This window comes from Thunnus thynnus, chromosome 3, assembly GCF_963924715.1.
Source record: "Thunnus thynnus chromosome 3, fThuThy2.1, whole genome shotgun sequence".
Classification (NCBI taxonomy): domain Eukaryota; kingdom Metazoa; phylum Chordata; class Actinopteri; order Scombriformes; family Scombridae; genus Thunnus; species Thunnus thynnus.
Window position 1 is genome coordinate 3,011,021 of NC_089519.1, and position 21,577 is coordinate 3,032,597.

Sequence of the window (21,577 nt, forward strand, 5' to 3'; positions counted from 1 at the left end):
TAAAATACGTGACCTCTCTGTAGGGCCTAGAGATTATCTTCCGTGTGGGGTTGGCCATCCTGCAGTACAACCAGACTGACCTCATTCAGCTGGACATGGAGGGCATGTCGCAGGTAAGCAGCTGCAGGTTTGCACAGCTTGCTGAAGAAATGAGTTTCATGTACAGATTCAGTCATCACAGACTTCACCTTTCTCACACTAGCTTCCTGAACTACAGATCTGCTGTGATAAGAAAGGTGCTGGTTGGTCACATTGATTCAAAACAAAAACAGAAACCAGGGCACGATTAATATGAACTGAAACTCTGGCATGGTGTGATATTTTTTTTTTTTTATACACTGCCTACATAAAGCTCTCTGTCCAAAACAAAACTGTCAGATCTATCTTTCATAATTTGGATGATGTTAACAATAAGGCACACTGAGAAAAACACATTTGTTGCTAATTAGTAAAACAGGTGAATTGTATCGTATTGTGATCTTTAATTAGAGACAAAACTGTTTTTGTATCCATCAGCATTCATGAAGTCTTTCAGGTTGTTATAAACTCTTTACAGCCTTTTCTGATTTCTTTTCTGTCATGATATTGTGATACTATGCAGTATAAAGCAGAGCTGTAACTAGCTATTATCATTATTATTATTATTATCATTATCAGTATTATTATTGTCAATTATTCTCTTGATTATTCAATATATCATTTGACTTCAAAATGTCAGAAATAGTGAAAAAACGCCCAGTGTGCAGTGTGGCATCTTCAGATTCCTTCCAAAACCCAAAGATATTCAGATTATTATCACATATGACAAAGAAAAGCAGCAAATCCTCACATTTGAGGAGCTGAAATCAGAGAATTTTGGCATTTTGTTTTGAAAAATGACAAAAAATTAAGTCTCAACATAAAATAAATATATCAAAATATAAAATAAATATCCAATATTTATAAAATTCTTTCACAGCGATGCAGTGAATTATAGGTCTGAGTGATTTTATGTGTTTTTTCATGTGATTCATTTTGGAAATTAAATTCAGGTTATTGTCTCTGAATTACAGAATATCACAACCGACACAGCTCTAAAAAAATGCAGCAGCTGCCGGCTCGCCTTCAAGGCCGATGTAGCTCCTCGGCTGCTCTTCTTCACTCTTCTAAAAATGTGTCGGTGTGCTGCCTCATTAAATATTAATGAGCATCTTTGTCTGTCTCAAGCTCTCTTAATCTCGTGTGTGTTTCCCCTCCGGGTCCACCAGCATTTCCAGAAGGTGATTCCCCACCAGTTTGACAGCTGCCCCGACAAGCTGATCCTCAGGGCCTACCAGGTCAAATACAACCCCAAGAGGATGAAGAAGTAAGAGCGCTCATTACTCAACTAACAACTAGTGAGACTCAAGCTGGTGGGGCTTCATGTGACCCAGTAGGATTTGTATTTCTGTCTTACTAATGCTCAGGTTTTTACCCTGAAGCACACTCATATCCGCTGTTTTGTTACCTAAGTCTTGTTAAGTAGAGCCAGGAAGAAGCACTTTGCTGTTTTTTGCTCTTTTGAGCACAGCAACCAAGAGATGATGTTCCTTTTATTAAAAAAAATAATTTAAATGTGAAGGTAGTATTGTGTAACCCCGTGTTGTTTGTATTTATTTTTCATCAGACTTGAGAAAGAATATACCACCATCAAGAACAAAGAAATGGAGGAGCAAATTGAGATCAAGGTGTGTGTGTATTTTATGTATTTGTATGTATTTATTATGTGGGATTAAAATATAAAAAGAGTGCTCTGAATCCCTCTCCTCTTACTCTCCTTCCTCAGAGGTTACGCACAGAAAACAGGCTGCTGAAGCAGAGGATTGAGACTCTGGAGAAGGTAAGAGATGGGCTTCGACTGCAGTTTATCTAAATGCTAATATAAATCAACTTAATGCAGCATCATTGAGACGAAACAGCAAGATTGCTCAGTGAAGGACTCTTCACATTTTAATCAGATCTAGTTAAACACCGTAACAAGATAAAGCTGCAGGTTTCTGTTCACTTTCTGTTGTTGGTTTTCTTCTTATTAGTGTGTTTGTAGTGAGTGTGTGTGTGTGTGTGTGTGTGTGTGAGTGTGTGTGTGCAAGCAAGGATTTTTCCCCCTCTGCCGCTCCAGCACTCTGCTATTGATTGAGAGAGACTGCAGTTTTTAATCGTCTCCTCCTCTCTGAAATATTATTTTCTGAGTGATCTCACTGCTGCCTCTTTTTTCTTCACAAACACGTCTAGTCTTCTCTACATTTCTTTATTGAAATTATTGGTTTCCTCAACCTGTGATCCCATTTCTTTCTTTTCCTTGAATTTCCTCTTGGGTTTTGTTGTGGTTTATCCTTCCTGGTGTCCCGCTGTCTTTCACTCTTTTCATCTCTTTTTTTTTCATCCTCTTGTTCCTCTCCTTCATTGCGCTGTAGGAGAGTGCTGCTCTGGCAGACAGACTGATACAGGTAGAGTACTGTGAACCACCTTCCTGCTGAACTCGCTGTCCTCTGCCCTACTCACACCTCCCTCTTCCTCCTCCTACTCCTCTTTCTGCTCTCTTGCACTGCTTCTCTCGCTCCCCTTGACAGTAACCAGCCAAAAGTGCATGAAAGAATATTGTTTATGATGTATGTCAGTTCAAGACTGTCCTGTAATCCCTGAGTGCATGTATTTAGTCATGATGGAAATTCTAATGAGTTGTACAATCCCTGCATGTGGCATGTAAAAGTTTATTATTATTACTATTATACATTTTTATTATATGTATATGTAGTTTGCCAAAGTAGGAATTAAATATTGTATATAGTCAGACATATTGAAATTAAGAAGACTGATTCTACTCTCATGTCTGTACGCTAAATATAAAGCTAACATAAGGAGATGGTTAGCTTAGCTAGCATAAAGACTGGAAAGAACAGGAAATGGCTAGCTTGGCTCTGTCCAGAGGTAACAAAATGCACCTTCCAGCACCTCTAAAGCTCACTCATTAACTCTGTGACAGTTATTGTATGACTTAAACAAGAGGTATAACATGTTAATTAGTGATTTTTGTTTGCTTCAGAAAGAGACAAGCTAACTGTTTCCTCCTGTTTCCAGCTAAGCTAACTAGCTACTGGCTGTAGCTACATATTTACTGGATGATACAGAGTGGGAGTGGTATCTTCTCTGCAAGAAAGCAGATAATATAATTCCCCAAAATGTCAAACTATTCCTTTAAAGGACCAGTGTGTAGGATTTAGGAGGATCTATTGGCAGATATGGAGTACAAAATTCAAGTATTGTTGTGTTTTTGTTACCTTAGAATGAGTCCTTTATATCTACATAGGGAGCAGTTCCCCTTCCACAGAGGCCACCATGTTGAACCACCATGTTTCTACAGTAGCCCAGAACAGATCAACCAAACACTGGCTCTACAAAGGGCCTTCACACTTGGAAGGGGAGGGGGAAGGGTGTTCAGCTGGTTGCAATCTGCAACCTCACCAATAGATGCCGCTCAATCCTACACACTCGTCCTTTAAGACAACCATGTAACATGTAGCAAAGTTCCCCTCAAGTATTATGTTTTATTCCCTAAATACAAGCCCAAAATGACCCTTTGCCCCACATTGGTATGTACAGTAGTCTGCATGTTTAAGTTGTTTAAACTCCCCTGCTGAACTTGACCCCCCTCCTGCTCTGGCCTGCCGTTGCAGGGTCAGGTGACGAGGGCGCAGGAAGCAGAGGAGAACTACGTGATCAAGCGGGAGCTGGCGGTGGTGAGGCAGCAGTGCAACGCAGCCAGCGAGAGCCTTGAGAAAGCGCAGGACACCATCAGAGAACTGCAGCAACAGAAGGTGAACACAAAGACCCAGAAACACAGAAACACAGCGTTAGCAACACAAAGGATGACTGGCAGCTCTCTCATTTATGATAAACAAGGGATGTATGTTGTTAGATTATCTGTCAAGGCTGATGGGCAACGGTTGGTGAGGCCAATATAGCTCATAAAACATACAAAACTTATTAAAAAAAAGTCTTCATTGTGTGAAATTTCTCCTTAAGATATCAAGCCATTGCACAGCATACCGTTGGTCTTAGGTCAGATTTAGAGCTACTTGAATGAACTAATTGCAACACAGATTGTCTTAGGAGTTCAGTGGAAATTGGTTGACATTTAATTATGTGCAACACAAGCCACCGAAACATGAGACCAGTTTTGCAACCCAACCGCAGGGAAGGTGTGTTTATCTTGACAACATCAGATTGTTATTTTGAGCATGTTTAGGTGATTTTTATTAGGTTGCATCACATGATGTTTGACACACATCAGCGGAATTGACTCATTTACAACATTTACTTTCTAAAACGGTCTTTTAAATGAGTTTTTCCATCGCTTCTGAAAAGAAAAATCATAAATTTAATTCATATAGAACACATTAGTTTACGTTACCATTTAATTTGTCATGTAAAGAGTCTTTGAGTATCTTTTGATTAATAAAAATGTATTATTAGTAGTAGTAGAAGTAATAAAAGTAGCTTTACAGAAGGAGATAAAATACTGAAAAAAAAAATAGAAGAGATGCACTCAAACTGCACAAACCACAAAATATATATAAGGTTTTCACAACAAGAAAATGTCAGAGAAAACAAGTAAGATGATTTAGGATGCAGTTTGTCATAAATTATTGTATTTCTGTGTCATGAAGGCAACTGCAGATGCCTGCTGTAATACAGTAATACAGCATGAAAATAGAAATTTACTCCATTACTAACCTGTGTTCTTAATAGCTTCTTTTCTGTCTTATTACCCTGCCAGCAATGTAAAGATGAGCCTACACTTCATGCTCTGCTGGTTCAATTTACATGTGAGAGACGTGTTATTCGGGGGAAATGTGAAAAAAATACATATCGGAGAACTGCTTTGACTTATTATCAAAATATTCCTGTATTATTGTCATAGGAACGAATGTGTGGTAACGTGTAGTTAATTCTACTTAATATCACTGTTTGATTGATGTAATAGTGCATCCTTCTGCTTTTATTGTATTTTTTCCAACTCTGTTCCTCCTCCACATTAGTCAAACTTCCTCTCAGAAGAATATTCAAAGAAACCCAAGTAAGGAATTACACACCCAGGGTGACAATACAGTCCCGAGCAGCTCCGGCCCTAAAGGGACATTTTGTTCACACGTGTGTGTGAAAATCAGAGAAAATGGAGCCCCGAGTAATTATTCATCCATCAAACCAGTTTACTGCAATCAGTAGTTGAAGTCACTGCGTTTATTGACTTGAGACTGAGTTTGGTTTTTGATCTTTTCTCTCCTTCATTATCATTTTTACTCCATTTGATGAACAAAGAAGCGACTCACGCGGTTGTGTTTCCATATGATGCAATGAGAGACTTACGGAAATGAGTGATTTACTCATGAACTAACCCTGCAGTTCAGCGAAGTTCAGCACCCCCCAAGACCAATCCAGTTTTACAGTCTGTTAGTATTTTGGACAGTCTGAACTCCAGCACACTGAGTTTAAAATGAAGCCCTTAAACACTCGTAAAACTGAAAGTCTAAACTTGAACATGATAGTCACAGTTTCATTTGAAACTTAATGTGCTGCAAAGGAGAGACAAAAAAACTGCCCGAAGAAGACGAGGAGGTTGAAAAAGATACCAACCATTTTTCCTCTGCACGGTATTTGTGACATATGGCCTGAATCTGAAGAGATAATAATTACAAATAATAAAGAATAAATGAATGAATTAAATAAATAAAGTTTTTTTTTTTCCCTAATCAGCTTTCAGGTTTCAAGGTTTTATTGTCAATCCAACACATTGTTAGTGTAAAGAAAGATATATTTTAAAAAAAACAACACATATTAAAATCACACAAAATATGGGAATAAAATACAGAAACACCAAAAAATAATAAAAGTAAAAATAAAGTATGAAAAGTACCAAGTAACAGCAGCAGTGGCTGAGTGTTCACAGCACACAGCAGTGTAAACAGTAGTGCAATTAGTGTGATAATTAAATAGATAGCAAAATGACAGAATAGTTATAGTGACTATGTGACTGTATTTGTTTGGGGGGGTTAATTTTACTGTCACCAATTTATTATATTTTCATTGCTAGTTCCATAATTCATAACTGATCATAGATTTACAATAAAATAAGATTTAAGCTTCTAAGATTGTTTATCATCCAATTGGTTTACAAATATTTTTATACACCAAAGAGTCATCTTTTCTACCTATAGATGATATAGAAGTGCTACTACAGTATAAATTATATTTATGGAGGACACTCTATAAGAATAAGAATAATACATTTTATTTATATAGCACTTTTCCTAACAAAGTTACAAAGTGCTTAACAAAGAAAAAAATAATAATTAAAAAAACAAAAGAAAAACAGATCATAAAACAAAAATATAAACAGTCAGAAGTGGGATAATAAAACAGCAACATATCAAAGTTTTCCAATAAAAGAATGTTTTACATTAAAGATGTTGCCTGTCTGATCTGGATCAGCAGACCGCTCTAACAGCAAAGGCCCGGTCACTGTTGGTCACCATCCGAGACTCAGGAATAACCAGCAGAGCCCCGAAGTGAACGCCCAGGAACATACGGGGTAGTCTCGCGATATATCAGACAATCAGAAATCCTCCCACCTACTGATCGTCCGGGGATTTCTAAATGCCAGTTATTGCTCAAATGGTGGCGAGAACAGCTGCCAACTAACCTTGCATCTCGTCAAGGTCACGACTTACCGGAAATGATGCTCCCCTCCCGTTCTCCTCACGCATGTCACCACCCCAGTATGAAGGTCCGCCCCAGAGACTTTGGATTGGTTCTGCATTGCAGGGTTTTTATAAACTCTCTAATTGTTTCCACCCGGTTTTAAAATCAAAGCTAAGAGATCATCTTCAGTCTCTAGTTGAGCGAAGCGTTTAGAGATTGTGAGTCTACAAACAGGGTTAAAAAGTCCTTGATTTAATTTGGAGCAAAGCCATTCAATACTTTAAATATGATAAGTAGAATTATAACATTGTAATGTAAGACAATGTAATTACTAGTGGTTGTTTGTAATGAAGATGTTAGCAAGGAGTCGTTGCAAAGGATTCAGTTACAATTCCCACACTCACCCCAGCTAATCACATTCATACTTGTCTCTTTCACACAGTGTGAAAAAACATGCAAAAGTTGCGAAATGAGCAAATGTTACTTGAAAAAAAAAATCCAAGAGGATCAGAGCGCTATAAATGACGCCATTATGACGAGTGAGTTTTATTCCAGCTCAGGTAGCTGGCACCCGTCACCCTCCAGAGTTCACACACCCCCGGTCGCTCTCAGTGTTTTTTGATAACCAAGACTGAGATAACTAAAATGACAAACCGAGACTCTTTCACTCACGCTATGTACTTGCCCAATTTCAATTTGGTATTCATAGGAAAGTATTTTTCCACTCAGCGACTTCTTCTGCTGCTCTCACACCTCTCACTTTGTAGTTTTACTTTGATGTGGTGACATGATGATGTACAGTAGCTTTCTATATTCTGACATCACTTTGAGTCCGTGGGCAGGACTGACGCTTGATACCAACTTTGCTCATTTTGTTGATCAGATTTTTTGAAATTGGGTTGCTATAGAGACATTAAGTAACAACCGAGGAACATCAGACACTTGAACAGAGGGGTTGACTGATCTTGTTTTGGCCTCGGACAAAATTGAAAACCATCGACAGTTTTCACTTTGACTTGCTTTGAGGCTGCAGCCGAAGCGTCAAATGTATCGCTGTGCACAATAACCTGTTGTCTTGATGGCATTAATGTTATCCCTCAAAAGAAAATGGCAAAGGTCATGTAAGGACACTGTGAATCATATCGCTGTTTGACGTTGGTGCAGGCAGGTACAATAATACACAGATAAGAGATAAAAGAGACAGAAAGAGAAAGAGATATTATAGCAGCTTGTGGGAGAATTCACACTACCGAAGCACTGTGGTAACCCTGGCTGAGTTGAGTTTAACACCTAGTCATGACATCCTCCATTATTGGAACTAGTCTGCCTACAGCAAGAAAATGGAAACTGTAGGTTTTCACCTCTGTCCAAGGACCAAACAACATCAGTCAACTTCTCTGCTCATGTGACCGATGTTTTCAGTAGTTGGTGAATATCTGTATAGCAGCACCGTACCTGTGTAACACCTGTGACGCTCCTTTCAGTACACAGAGCAGTTTGTGAGCAACCTGCAGACCCAGCTGGAGCAGTCCCGACTGCGCGAGGCCGAACTGCTGGGAGCGCTGAAGGAAATGCAAGACAAGGTGCTAGACCTGGAGAAGGTGAGCTTAACGGGCACGTATTCCATTGTGTGAGAGAGAGAGAGAACAGAGTGTGACAGTTAAGGATTATTTTAGTTTTGATTCACACTCCTGTAGGAGACAGACTGCAGGTTTCTCTGTTAGACACCACAAGGAAGAGATGGAGGTGATGGAAAACAACTGCTCTGTTGTCCTTATGATGGTTTTACTGTAATGTAAAACTGAAAGCTACAAAAAGCAAATATGCTTCTGTCTTTGTTAACTTATTAAACTCTTTTTCCTGTTTTTTGTGCATCTATGGATGACAATGTCTGTCAGTTTGTTCACCACTTTGGTCTAGACTGAAATATCACAACAACTATTGGATTGATTGAGATGAAATTTGGTGCAGGCATTCATGTTCCCCAGATGATAAATCCTACCGACTGTGGTGATCCCCTCACTTTTACTTTAGCACCATCAACAGGTTGACATTTGTGGTTTTGAGTGAAATGTCTCCACAACTATTGAATGAATTACCATGAGATTTGCTACAGACATTCACATCACCTTCAGGATTAATTGATCCAATACTTTGTTTACTGACCAAATACCTGCAGAACCAATGACATTCCCATCAGGCTCAGTTGTACTTTGTTAGCATGTTAACACACTAAGCTAACATGATCAAACATTATAATGTTTAGCAGGTGCTTAACATCAGCATGTTAGCATTTAGCTAAAAGCACCACTGTTGAATAATACAGCCTCACACAGCTGCTAGCGTGGATGTAGCCTCTTAGCATTGTTAAACTTTAACTATAAAATGTTTGTCCATGCAGAGGAACAGTTGCCTGCCTGATGAAAACAACATGGCGGCTCTGCAGGAGGAGGTGAAGCAGATGAAGCTGAGGGAGCTGGAGACGCTGCGCTCGTTCAGAGAGATGCAGGACTCCGTTACTGAGCTCAACCAGCGCTGGCAGGTAACACACACACACACACAAACTGATGCTGCTACTTTACTGATGGTCCATCTGTGCAGCAGCAGGAGATTTAACACCTGCTCGCTCTGTGTTTTCTGCAGCATCATATGTCCCGTGGCAGCGGTACCGGTGGCGGCGGCAGCCACTGGAAGGAATCCCCGAAGAAGAACGCTATGAATGAGCTGCAGGACAAACTGATGACGGTCAGACTGAGGGAGGCCCAGGCCCAGGCCGAGCTCCGAGAGGTCAAACTGAAAGCCCTGCAGCAGGAGAGCCAGGTCAGACACGCTGCACAACTACACACAGTTTGGTTGTTTGCACTTAGATTTGTTTCAAACATTTTATTGAAACAGTGATGATTCAAAGCAGATCATCAAGTAATTTATCGAGCTAAAATGCAGATCGTTTGCAGGTTTCTGACCTCTCATAGACAAATGATCAGTTCTCACCGTCTCACATTCAACATCCTTCATTTCAGAACCAGATCCACAGCAAGCTGATTGGTCGCAATGAGCAAGAACGCTCCGCCCTTCAGGACCGGCTACAGATGCTGGCCAATCAGAACAAAGCTCTCCAGGCCCAAGTCAACGAGATGAAAAGGAAGCAGGCCGAGTTCGACTGCAAGGTCTGGATGGAGAGGAGAAAGGGGAAGGATAAAGGAGTTTGGGGAGAAAGGCAGCAGGAGATGAGGGATGAGGGAGGGAGATGCACGTTGAGAGACCCAGAAAAGATTTTGAGGGATGATGGAAGAAGTAAGATGTGAAGAGAATGTAAATGGGGATTAATCATGAATCACTGTTCTCTTGGTCCTGGAAAAAAAAACAAGAAATGAAGATAAAACAGGGATGGAGAACATACAAAATACAAAGAGCAAGTTACCAACAGAGTAGAACGGAAAGAAGAAGAGAAAATTAGGATTCTTTGAGGAGAGAGGGGTGAGAAACGGGCAGAGTCTGACTATGTGTGGGATTCATATCCAGAAAAGACAAATGGGGGAAATTAAACATTCACAGAAACACACAGAGCAGGACGTGTATCATCATCAGTATCCATCACTGAAGTCCAACACATGAGTTCTTAAGCAGGAAATATCTTCTCTCACTTTTCTCTCTTTCTCTACACCCCCCCCCCTCCTCCCGTCCCTCCGCACACGTAGAGTAAAGAAGAGGTGATGGCCGTGCGACTGAGGGAAGCAGACAGTATGGCTGCCATGGCTGAACTCAGGCAGAAGATCGCTGAACTCGAGATACAGGTGTGTGTGTTTGAACTGATAGATTTTAACTTTATTTCAATGATGAAGGGACTGTGACCATAACATGATAGTGGTTTGTATGTATGTATGTGTGCGTGTGTGTGTGTGTGTGTGCGTGTGTGTGTGTGTGTGTTTCAGAAAGAGGCAGGGCTGATTCAGGGTCAGCTCAATCACTCAGACTCCAGACAGTACATCAACCAGCTCCGGGACCAGATTGCTGAGCTCAAGAATGAGGTCGGACACACACACACACACACACACACACACACACACAGTCGTGTTTCCATTACTTCAGAGGAAATTACATTGACTTATATTCATTTCCTGGAGACTTATCTTAACTCTAACCATAACCACCACATGCCTAACCCTAACCCTTACCCTAACCTTAACATAACCTTAAACCAACCTTAGCTTTAAACCAAATCTTCCCCTAAAATCAATGATTTTACAGTAAGGGCTCTTTGCTTTTTGTCCCCACACACTCACACACACACACTCATGTTTCATTTGAACTTGTGTTATATAGAGGAAGGAGTAATGCACCCTTCAAAAGTCATAAAATGTGGCTCAATAAATCTGTGCAATATGCAGCATTTTAAACATTAACTGTAATACCTTAAAGATCCCCTCCAGATACATATGAAGACATATGAATATACTCTGCTTGGAACAATAATGTGCCTGATGTGTTTTTTTCCACTAAAAAAAAAGTATAATTACCACTTTAAAATCCTGAAAATGGCCTCTTACTGCCTCTCCCTCATTAAAAATCCAGAATCTATAAATATTTAAATATATTTCATTTCAGAAGTTTAGCTGCTGGACACAATACGTCTCCTACTGCACCGTAAAGTTCATCCTCAGTGTGTGTGTGTTCAAGTTCAAGTTTCCACATCACACTTGTGTAAGTTAAATATTACACCAGAATTGGCTTCCAAGGTAGTTTTAATGTCACAAATCATACTCGTAGGTCCGCCCTTTAAACTCAGATTTTCAGTAAGCTCAGAGAAACTTTCCACTTTCAGCAGATGGGTGTGGAAAACAAGACTTCTAGTGTCAAACTCTGCACATCAATCATCCCTCACAGCGAAGCTCAAACATCAAACTGAAGCAACGAGAACAAAAACCTGTTTTTAGAGTGGCGTGGACTTGAATAAAAGGATCAACTTCACTGATGTGATACAGGAAACAGTCAGTCTACTTCGCGGTGTCCCTTTCTGACATCACTGTGCATGTTTGTTTTCCTTTTTTTTTTTTTTTTTTAAGAGCAAATGCATGTCAGCAGTCTTTCACTGTTCCTTGTAAAGCTGAGATGATAAGTAGGTTAACAAACACTCACCAGTTCCAGCTTCTCAAACGTGAGGATTTGCTGCTTTGCTCTGATTTTTTTTATTTTTTGTAAATTTAGTATAATAGACTGTCGGCTCCACAAAACAAGACATCAGGCTCTTGAAAACTGTGATGGGCATTTTGTAATTATTTTTTTAGACCAAACAATTAATTGATTTAATGAATTAATCCAGAATATAATTAATCAACACTTGCAGCACTAGTTCCGCCATCTGTCAGAAACTCTTGTTTATGTTGGAAGAACAATGAATATTGATGAGTCTACTCTGATAATCAGGCTGATTCGCCGGTTTGTTTCACTTTATTTATTCAGCTTGATGTTGTTTTCATATTGGCTCATATGGCGTTGGGATGAAGCGAGGTTCTTTTCTTTTGTTTTAATCCTAACCAATCAGTGGTGAGTGACTCATCTATCCCACTGACGTTATTTTCAATCAACACAGAAGCTGCGGTCACGGATGCCAGGAGCAGTTAGACTCAAGTGGTTTACATTAATCACAGAAATATGTCAACACAAGAGTGGATACGTCAATCTCATCCACACTCACCGTTTTTCCGTAACTATTTCTAATGAATACAGGAAGCTAGCAAGCTATGATATCCCTTCTCTTAATCAGCTCTACTGAGCTCTGATTGGTCAGCTGTTTATCCGACCGGTTTAAACAGCCGTTAATCGTCACAACAGCAGATCTGTTTAAATCTCAGCCTCTATTTGAAAATGTATCTCGCAGCCTCACAGAGATTCAGATTTCCGGTATCAGTCATTTGTGCCATAAAGCATCAACCTGTGAAATCCGACCCGGTGACAGATAGATGAGCCTGTAAATGTTTACTTACAGTGAAAATTGATATTTTAAAGGTTTTTTTGCATCTGATTTATTAGGGTTACAATAACACAGCTGACAAACACGTTAATAATTAATTCTTCACGGTGTGATTTCGTTGACCGAGTTCCGCTTTAAAACGGGGAGCAGACACACACACAGACACAGTGCGTGTGTGTATACTATGTCTGTACATGCATGTACGGTAGATATCCTGCAGCCTTTGCTAACCACCACAGAAGAATCTCTACATACAGCCTCACAACAGATACCACTTCCACCTAAACACGCTCGCAGTTGTGTCAATGTCTTTCTTGTAATGAGAGACCACTGATCCTCCCCGACGACTCTATTCTCATCATTTGGTTCACAGTGAACTTTAATTCTGAAAGATGAGAGAGTTTCAAAAGAATATGTGCGTGACAGTGAGAAAGTCATATGTGAACCCACAGCTGCGCAGCCTCTGTACACAGCCGCCCGCTCAACTACTTCGCTGTCGGGTTAAATAAATAAAATTGGAACTTCAGATTTGCTGATTTTTTTTTAAACTTGAGAAAAAATTCAGCGACCTCTCGGGTTCATGAAGATTTTTTTTTTTCAAACCTTGTCTTGGAGATACAAAGTTCTCACCCGACATACCCTCTACTGTGGGGTTGTTCATTCAGACAGAAACAATGCGTGACTAGGAGGGAAGTGGTTTTTTTAAGTGAGGGGGTGTGATGTGACTGCCCTGCCCTTTACCGCTCCTCTCCTCTCTCTCTCTCTCCCTCCCTCACCTTTTTGATCAAAGCAGTGGTTTTTATAAATGAGACTGAAACTTGCGTGAGTATAGATGAGGAAACATTGAACCATTTAGAAAAATCTCAGTGTAGCCCTCTAAGCAGTCATCATACCATTGAGTCATACGGAGATGAATAATGCATCTGATTTATATGTATTTATATGCATTTAGTTGTTCTGATTCAGCTCGACATGAATTTAGCAGCAGCTACAAATTCTCTTAATGTTCAAAACAAGTCTGCTGCTCATGTTTGTGTGTTAATCAGCATGTTTACGTTGCAAAAATAAAATGATAGAAAATGACCCAAAAACACAGGGCTCATGTTCTTTTTTTATGTTGCTGTAGCTTCATGAGCAGTCACACAGTCAAAACATTTCCATTGGTTAACCACTGGTTTCCCCTCCCCCCCCCCTCCCTTCAGCTAGCTAGTGGATGATAAGGGGGGAATACAAAAACCTCTGAGATTTGTAATGAGTCACTGTGGTAGATGCACGGTTAACAAGCAAAAAGCATATATGCCCTGATTAACTACGGTGGCAACTCTTCTTCTATCTTCGCTCTTCTAAAGCGGCTGGTTTAATCTGAAAGGTGGACAGCGGTGACGGAAGAGAAACAGGCAAACATCTTTTTTAGGGTTTTTTTTTTACTGTTTTTTTTTTTTTATTTTAAATCTGGTTCACTTTTTTATCTAGATTGGGGACTGTGGGAGAACTTGCTCTGATTTAACTCAAACTAAAGACCTCACTGCCCTATTTGCACAACCTCCAAACAGTAAACATGATACACATCAGTGAGTTTCACAGGTTTTTTCACACCCAATAACCGTTTTAAAAAAAAAAATCCCATCACCTGACATTTAATGCTTTCGCAAAGACTCATCTAGCGGAATCAACTCTATTAATAGATTATTAAACATCAGTCTCTTATTATTTTACCATGGACTGTTATATAATATTTAATTTCACTGATGATATTTTGAAACTCAACAGACAACTTTTGTTGACTTTCAAAACATGAACAGTGATCTGTGAGGAGGCATTTTGTAAGATAACTCATCATTTTGTAAGCTGCACGGATATACCGTTGTACTGTTGAGTTTCTATGGAAACAAGGCACCCGCTGTCATTATGTCATCATCATCCTTGCAGATGGGGCAGATGTTTTGCAGGTTATATGAGTGAATCTATAAGTATAGACTACACACTATATTTCCCCTACTCTAAAAATTCCTCCTTCTTGTTTACTTGAAATGATAGACAACATGAAGTAAACAATATCATATAAAACCATCAGATAATTGATAAATATATTTTTAACAAGCTGTCCCCTATCCTATTCTCTCTTATTGATATTCCATTGATTTACACTTTCTTTTGTTTTAATATAGATTTATTACGATGACATACAAAGATATAGACCTCCACCTTCCAAAAATATATAAATGATTCATTACAATGAACATGGGCACTGCATCTTATTATTACACTGTCCAGCTGTGGTAAATACTAACTATAGCAGCATCCACTTAAACAACAAATGCACTATTTACTCCTGTTTGAGTAACATTTGATAAAGACTACAGTGTCCAGCTGTTTTTAGGAAAAACCATTTTGAAAGATTTCCATCTTTACAACTGACTACCACAGACAGAGTAGGGGAGAAGAAAGTATTGAGAGATGTGCTAACAGATCGTTTGTTTGTTCTTTTCATGGGAAATATCAACAACAGAGTAGTGTCACCCTGTCAGCAGAATTAAATACTGTATATACCACTGAAATACTGACAAAACCAACCAACTCACTGAATAAAACGTCTTCTCTTTATTCAGATCAGGGAGTTGCGGGGGCAGAAGGCGACCCCCAGCTCCAGGGTCAGCGGTGGAGGCGGAAGCACCAACTACCAGGATCTCTGTCTGGCCAGCCCTACCTCCGCTGAGGGGGACTACCTGAGCTCAGACGACGACCTCCTCCCCAGCCCGCTGCCTCCCAACGCCCTTTACCCCTCCCTGTCCGGCCAGTGTCACCCGTCCGCCCGCCTCGACAGCGAGGGCAGCACAGACAGCGAGGCGGAGGAGCGAGTGCGGACACACCCGGACCCACAGCAGCTGTACGGCAGCATGGTGTGTGCAGAGGGGCTGGATAACTGAGACCCGGAGGAGGTGCAAAGAATATGATGGATTTTTGACCCTAAAGAGACGCTGGAACTCTACAGGACTGGACTCCCGCTCCTGTAAACTGGAACTGTATTATCCAATCCAGTCCTCCCACTCGGCTTTTCCAGTGTTTACCTTTTACTTGATGCAGACATAGTGGCATTGATTGGACCTCTTCTGATCATCACGACCTGTTGTCTCCGCTCCCGTTACTGTCTCCAACACCTTTTTCCCCCTACACTGTCCGACCCCGTGTTTCCCTGACAACGAGGTCATTGTAAAGCCTCTCTCCTTTTACCCACGTGTAACTGCGCCAGAAACTGTCCGTCATGATACATATCCATCCCAACACACACAAAGATAATCTAAATGGACTGATAAACCGGACCAGCAAGACTGTTGCTGCTCGCTGCTCGAGATCGACCACTGGACCTGAATTTGTGACCGTGGCGAAGTGAAAGATGGGTAGACAGACAGAGAATAACTCTTCCTTGTCCCTATAAACTGAGTAGTAGACACTTGAAACACTGTATGCTCTGTCTACCCGTAATAACTCTCATTCCCCGATTGGTTCAGAGTCAAATACATCTTTCTTTCTCTTTTCCCTTTTTATGCCTCTCACGAGGAAGACACACATCCATCTTCACTGCCTTCAGAAAAAAAGTTTTATCAGCCATCCATTAACCTCTCAAAAAAAAAAAAAAAAAAAAAAAATTTTTAAAAGACGATGAGTACGAGTAGGAGAGGTGAAGTGTAGGAATATTGTACACGTCAGTATCAAACTGTAGGGATATCACAAGATGGCATTCCTAAATGAATCATGAACATTTTAACATACTAAATATGTGTGTTGTCTGTGTCTGTGGCTTGCAGATGACAAAAAAAGGCAAGCAAAGTTAATACAGCAGCTCATGTCAGAACATATTCACCGTAACCCACAAAAAAAGGAAGGAAGAAACTAAATGTTGCCAAATCTTATGTTTTTGTTTTTTAAAATTATTTATATGTTGTAATTTATTTTGATATTTTTTTTATTTTTGATATATCTATATGAAACTATATGAGTGTAGAGGTACCGACAGAGGCCAAACTTTCCACATCGGTTGAGTTCCCACCGTCCTTTGTGCCAACTAAGAGCCCTGAGAGGCTGTCGTCTGTTACAGGTTTACTGTGAGACTGAGAGTGTTTCAGCGACAGAAAATGTGCTGCTATGATTTTGCATTTACTACTTCCATTTTCTTCTTTCTGTTTTGTTTTTCAATTTTTTAATCTTTTGTGAGGTGAAGACACGCAAACCTCCCGTTAACACTGCTGTAGATTAGGTTACTACTGTGCAGACTGATCCGATTTGAAAACTGAGCAGCTTAACTTTATTTCTCCCTGGAGCTTCTCAACATTTAGCAATGATGGAAACAATTAATTTTCCTTCAAAACCAAACATTATCTGTGTGTGTGTGTGTGTGTGTGTGTGTGTGCGTGGATGTGTGTGAGTTAAAGGAAAGAGTTCGACATTTTATGAAATGCATTTATTTGCTCTCTTGAGAGTTAGGAATTTGAGGATAGGAACTGGCCCTGGTGAGCTCATTGTGCAACAGGACATTCAACACCACGTGCTAATAATAAAAGCATCATATACGTAAAAAGTATCGCAAATATAAAAGATAAAATCAACATACCTTAAAGTGCAAATGCTAAACATAAATAATTACAAAGACAACCATAAGTAAAAACTAAATAAACAGAGGTTTACCGTTCAATGTACTTCTTTTAAACCACTCAGACAGTTAGCTTAGCAAGGAGGCTAAGGTTAGCCAGGCAACACAGCCAAGAAAAAGTCCAGCACATTAAACCCCAGCTTGTTTTTACACTTCAGTTTTTGTACGGTTTAAAGCCAGAAGTTAGCATAAAAGGGTAAATGTTAAAACACTGGGACAAGTTGAAAAGAGTCACTAATGTCAGTTACATATCAATATCTAGCATAAGTTTTCTAACGTTAGCTGCCATAAGCTATTGATCATATGAGACCAAGTAAGGCTGTAGCAGCTAAAACCCTTGACTTTTTTTTTTGCTTTAAACAAACAAGATAAAACTTAACAGATAGATGGATTTTGTTACTTTGGACCAGAGTCACGTTCACTTTCCTCCCCTGTTTCCATTCTTTATGCTAAGCTAAGCTAACCGGCTGCTACCTTCATAGTTAACAGACAAGTGTGACAGCGGTATCGATCTTCTCATCCAAGCAAATAAGCGTGTTTCCCAAAATGTCAAACTATTCCTTTTGGTTATCAGTTTCCCATACAAGTAAAGAGATCCAGGTTACCAGTGCTGATCTGGAGTCACCAGTTCATGTGCACATCACTTTTTTGACAGCTCAGACTGCAGCATGTGGGCCGATGAGAGTGGAGGGAGTAGTTCATATTGTAAAGGTGCAAACAAAAAGGCTGTTGTCATAGCTGGAGTGTGTGGGTGGAAAATATTTTACATATCAAACATTAATATATTCTGTTTAGAAAAAAGGGTGTAAATGTGTGGGGAAATATGAGATATACAGTGCAACAGGAGACAAAAGTATATAAGATTTAAAGCTGTAACACTGTCAGTGAAGACAGAAGATGACGAGTGTGTATAGTTTATCAAACAGGGTGTCGTATGTACAGAGCAGCGATCTGCTTTTTGCACTACAGAGACAGAGAAACTCTCTTAGTGAGGGATGTTGTGGATTTATGGACTCATGGCAGGATCATTTCTGCTTATTCTGTTTAGTTCTTCAGAAGGGATTTGATTATCCATCCTGACTTCGTATTGAGCTTCATTATTCTTCGGACTGATGTCAGAAGATTTTCTCTAAATTCTCTAAAGGCCCACTTTCTGCTTCACGATGCTAACATGTTTGTGTGGTACAAATGAAACTATGGTAAAGGAGAGAATTATTGCTGCCATCTAAGAAAAAAGGAAATTGGGTCTTCCAGTAATGGCCATCAAAAAGCTAAAGAGGATGTTGGTTTGTCCACCATACTATTGCAAATAACAGCTTTTTAGTGGTCATTGGTGGGTGTGACAACTGAAATCTGTTCACTGGATTCAGTGTTCAGATGTTGTCAGACTAAATAAGAATTGTATGGATGGTTTCAGTTGAGTTCCTTCTTGTTCTTAGCATGTACAGACTGTAGACTCAGATTTAGGTCCATAGATCCATTTGCTTTGGGTCATATCTGGTCTTAAAGTTATAATCCTTAAGATTTGTATTATTTTATATAAAACACCATGTTTGATCATATTTATGGCTGGCAGCCATTCAAAGCATTAGCGTTCTGTAGCTGCTATACAATAGTTTTTGTAGTTAGCGTTCAGGGTCGGCCTTTCTCTTGTGAGATTCAGTGTACTTACAGGAAAAGATAAATGCAGAAGACTTAAGTCGGTGTATGCAAGCTTCTCACGTGATGCACCAGACAAACATTGGAACATGAGTTCAGTGTTAACGTGGCAGAAAACACTCTTGACTACTGTCTTCTTTTATTAAAACATAATGTGGTGATAAATCCTCTCAGCCCAGTATTTGTTTGGCTGCGCTGTAAACATACAGTATGCACACGTTGCTCCTCTTCTGTTGCATTTCTGAGAGTAACAAAAAAGTATGTTTCAAACCGAACTCTTGGAGCTGAATTATTTAAAAGGTACTTGCCATTACCACCAGTGACCACAGGTGTTGCCAAATCTATCACAGCTGTAATCTTAAGGATTATAACTTTAATGTTTCAGTCAAAAAAAAGTTAAAATGCATATACTAATTGTAGAGAGCTTTCGTTCAAGACTAAGGTTTCAGTGTCCTTTCCAAAATGAACCCTAATCTGAACCCAGATCAGTGCTCAGTGTCCGTCAACACATTAACACATCTGTACACTGCTGTTCAGTGATGGTGCTCTGTTCTCACCACTGTCTAAATAAAACTCTATCTACTGTGACGAAACATTTTGATATGTTTGTAAATTACTTTTGAATATGGTACTAGCTCTCATCCTTTAGTATTATTTTTATGATTGCCATCAGTACTTTGTTTCCTCCTGCTAACAGCATTACATGAGACGATAATGATTAAACATCATAACGTGCCATAAAAGTAGGTAGATTTACACACTAGGCTATATGACCTCATGTATGTTTAACGAGGGTTTCATCGACAAGTCAGCCACTACAGCCCTTCATTCATCAACAGTCGTGTCATTTAAAGTGAATTTTGCGTGGATTAAAATGAGATCACGTTGTGTACTGTAGCTCCAGATTCGTCATCTTCAAACTGGAACGCCCAGTCACGTTTTCCCTGATTTTAAAGGGGAAATTAGACGATTCAATGCAAAACAAAGAGAGTTTCTCCTTACAGACAGTGTTCATCCTGATTAGTCTGATGTAGGATTTCTTATTGGTGTGCTGTATGTGACGGCTGTTTGATATCCACAGCATCATACCCAGGAACCTTGTCCACCCTCTCTCCTTCTCTCTTACAGTTCAACTGATGTTGTTGTCAAATATATTAAATGACAGTAAAGATTATATAAAATCCAGTATGATGGGGAAAAAATACATTTCAGTGTTCTGTATCCTATGAATGATACAAAATAAACTTTGACATTGCACCTTTGCAAAGGCCCGATTGTGTTTGTGTTGTTTTTTTTATAAATGGGTGATTATATTAACTTGAAGCTTCTCAGGTGCAATTATTGATGCATTTCATGGATTTTGCCCGTCTTTCATTAGGGTCTATGTTCAACTGGAGCCGGTTCCCCCTTTTGTTCATAAGTTCAAACTTATACGTGGATTTGTGCATCATTAAATTAAAACTGGTTACACCACAGAAGATAGCTCTTACGTAGTTACTAAATATTTACACCCAGTAGTTGTCAGGTATAACTGTTTCAAAGCTAACTGAGCTAACTGATAAAGCTAACGTTACCTTGCTTAGCTTGAGAAAAAGAATATTAAAACATGAAGTAGACAATTAAAATTATGTTTAACTGATGTAAAAATATGTAGAAAAAATATGTATATTGCGTTTTACATAAATAACAAAATGTGACATCAGACTAAATAACTAACATAGCTAACTAGCCGTGGTTAGATGAGTATACTTGAATGATACACTACAGGCATTTCTCAATGTTTGAGTATATAAATAAACCACCTACATTTACAAAGGATTAGCTGATGAGTCTAACATATAGATTGCCTCCTAAAAATTATTATTTCTGGCAATTACTGTGATGCAGTGACTTCCTGTTCATAGTCCATTGCTAGTGAATCACTAGCTAACTAGTAAACTAGCTAGCAGTTACTAGGAAAGTCTTTACACACAAACTTAGTTAAGGATTTACAAATAACTGCTTCAGAAGAGCATGGTTTCATCAACCGCTGGAAATCGAGGAAATATTGTAGGTTTGACAAAAATAAACATAAATATAAATAACATTTGCGCCCATATGCATCAACTCTCTGGCCTTCTCCGTCCTTCAAGAGTCTTTTGTTAGGACAGCAGCAGTTTTAAAGGACCAGTGTGTAGGATTTAGTAGCATCTAGCAGTGAGGTTGCAGATTGCAACCAACTGCAACCAACATTTCCCCTTCAAAACGTGTGGGAGAACCTATGGTGGTCGTGAAACTCGCAAAAAACATGAAAGGCCCTCTCTAGAGCCAGTGGTTAGTCCATTCTGGGCTACTGTAGAAACAACATGGCGGGCTATAAAGGGCTCATGCAACAATTTGTATTTTCATGTGATTATACACTAATTAAAACATACTTATGAATATTATATCCCATTTCTGCCAAGTCCGTTCTGCTAGATGCCACTAAATCTTACACTCTGCACCTTTAAAATGAGTTCACGTGCATTTCTTTCTTGATATCACAGAATCTTTGGTATAAAATCCTCCATGACGTCAGTTTTGATTGTTGTCAGAGCTTGAGG

At 39.4% G+C, this 21,577-nt stretch overlaps 1 protein-coding gene across 2 annotated transcripts in view; it reads left to right on the forward strand.

Moving 5' to 3' along the window:
- Window positions 1–20,264, forward strand: part of evi5l (ecotropic viral integration site 5 like) — a 43,137-nt gene extending 22,873 nt beyond the window's left edge. The window contains exons 8-20 of one of the 2 annotated variants that reach the window (XM_067580512.1): window positions 24–113; window positions 1,248–1,345; window positions 1,646–1,706; window positions 1,805–1,858; window positions 2,433–2,465; window positions 3,693–3,833; window positions 8,202–8,318; window positions 9,119–9,259; window positions 9,361–9,537; window positions 9,738–9,884; window positions 10,416–10,511; window positions 10,650–10,745; window positions 15,298–20,264. In XM_067580512.1, the coding sequence (XP_067436613.1) occupies window positions 24–113; window positions 1,248–1,345; window positions 1,646–1,706; window positions 1,805–1,858; window positions 2,433–2,465; window positions 3,693–3,833; window positions 8,202–8,318; window positions 9,119–9,259; window positions 9,361–9,537; window positions 9,738–9,884; window positions 10,416–10,511; window positions 10,650–10,745; window positions 15,298–15,615 (1,569 nt within the window). In that variant the 3' untranslated portion in view covers window positions 15,616–20,264. The remainder of the gene's footprint in view (window positions 1–23; window positions 114–1,247; window positions 1,346–1,645; window positions 1,707–1,804; window positions 1,859–2,432; window positions 2,466–3,692; window positions 3,834–8,201; window positions 8,319–9,118; window positions 9,260–9,360; window positions 9,538–9,737; window positions 9,885–10,415; window positions 10,512–10,649; window positions 10,746–15,297) is intronic. The other variant, XM_067580521.1, reaches the window with a different exon arrangement.
- Window positions 20,265–21,577: the final 1,313 nt, after the last annotated feature.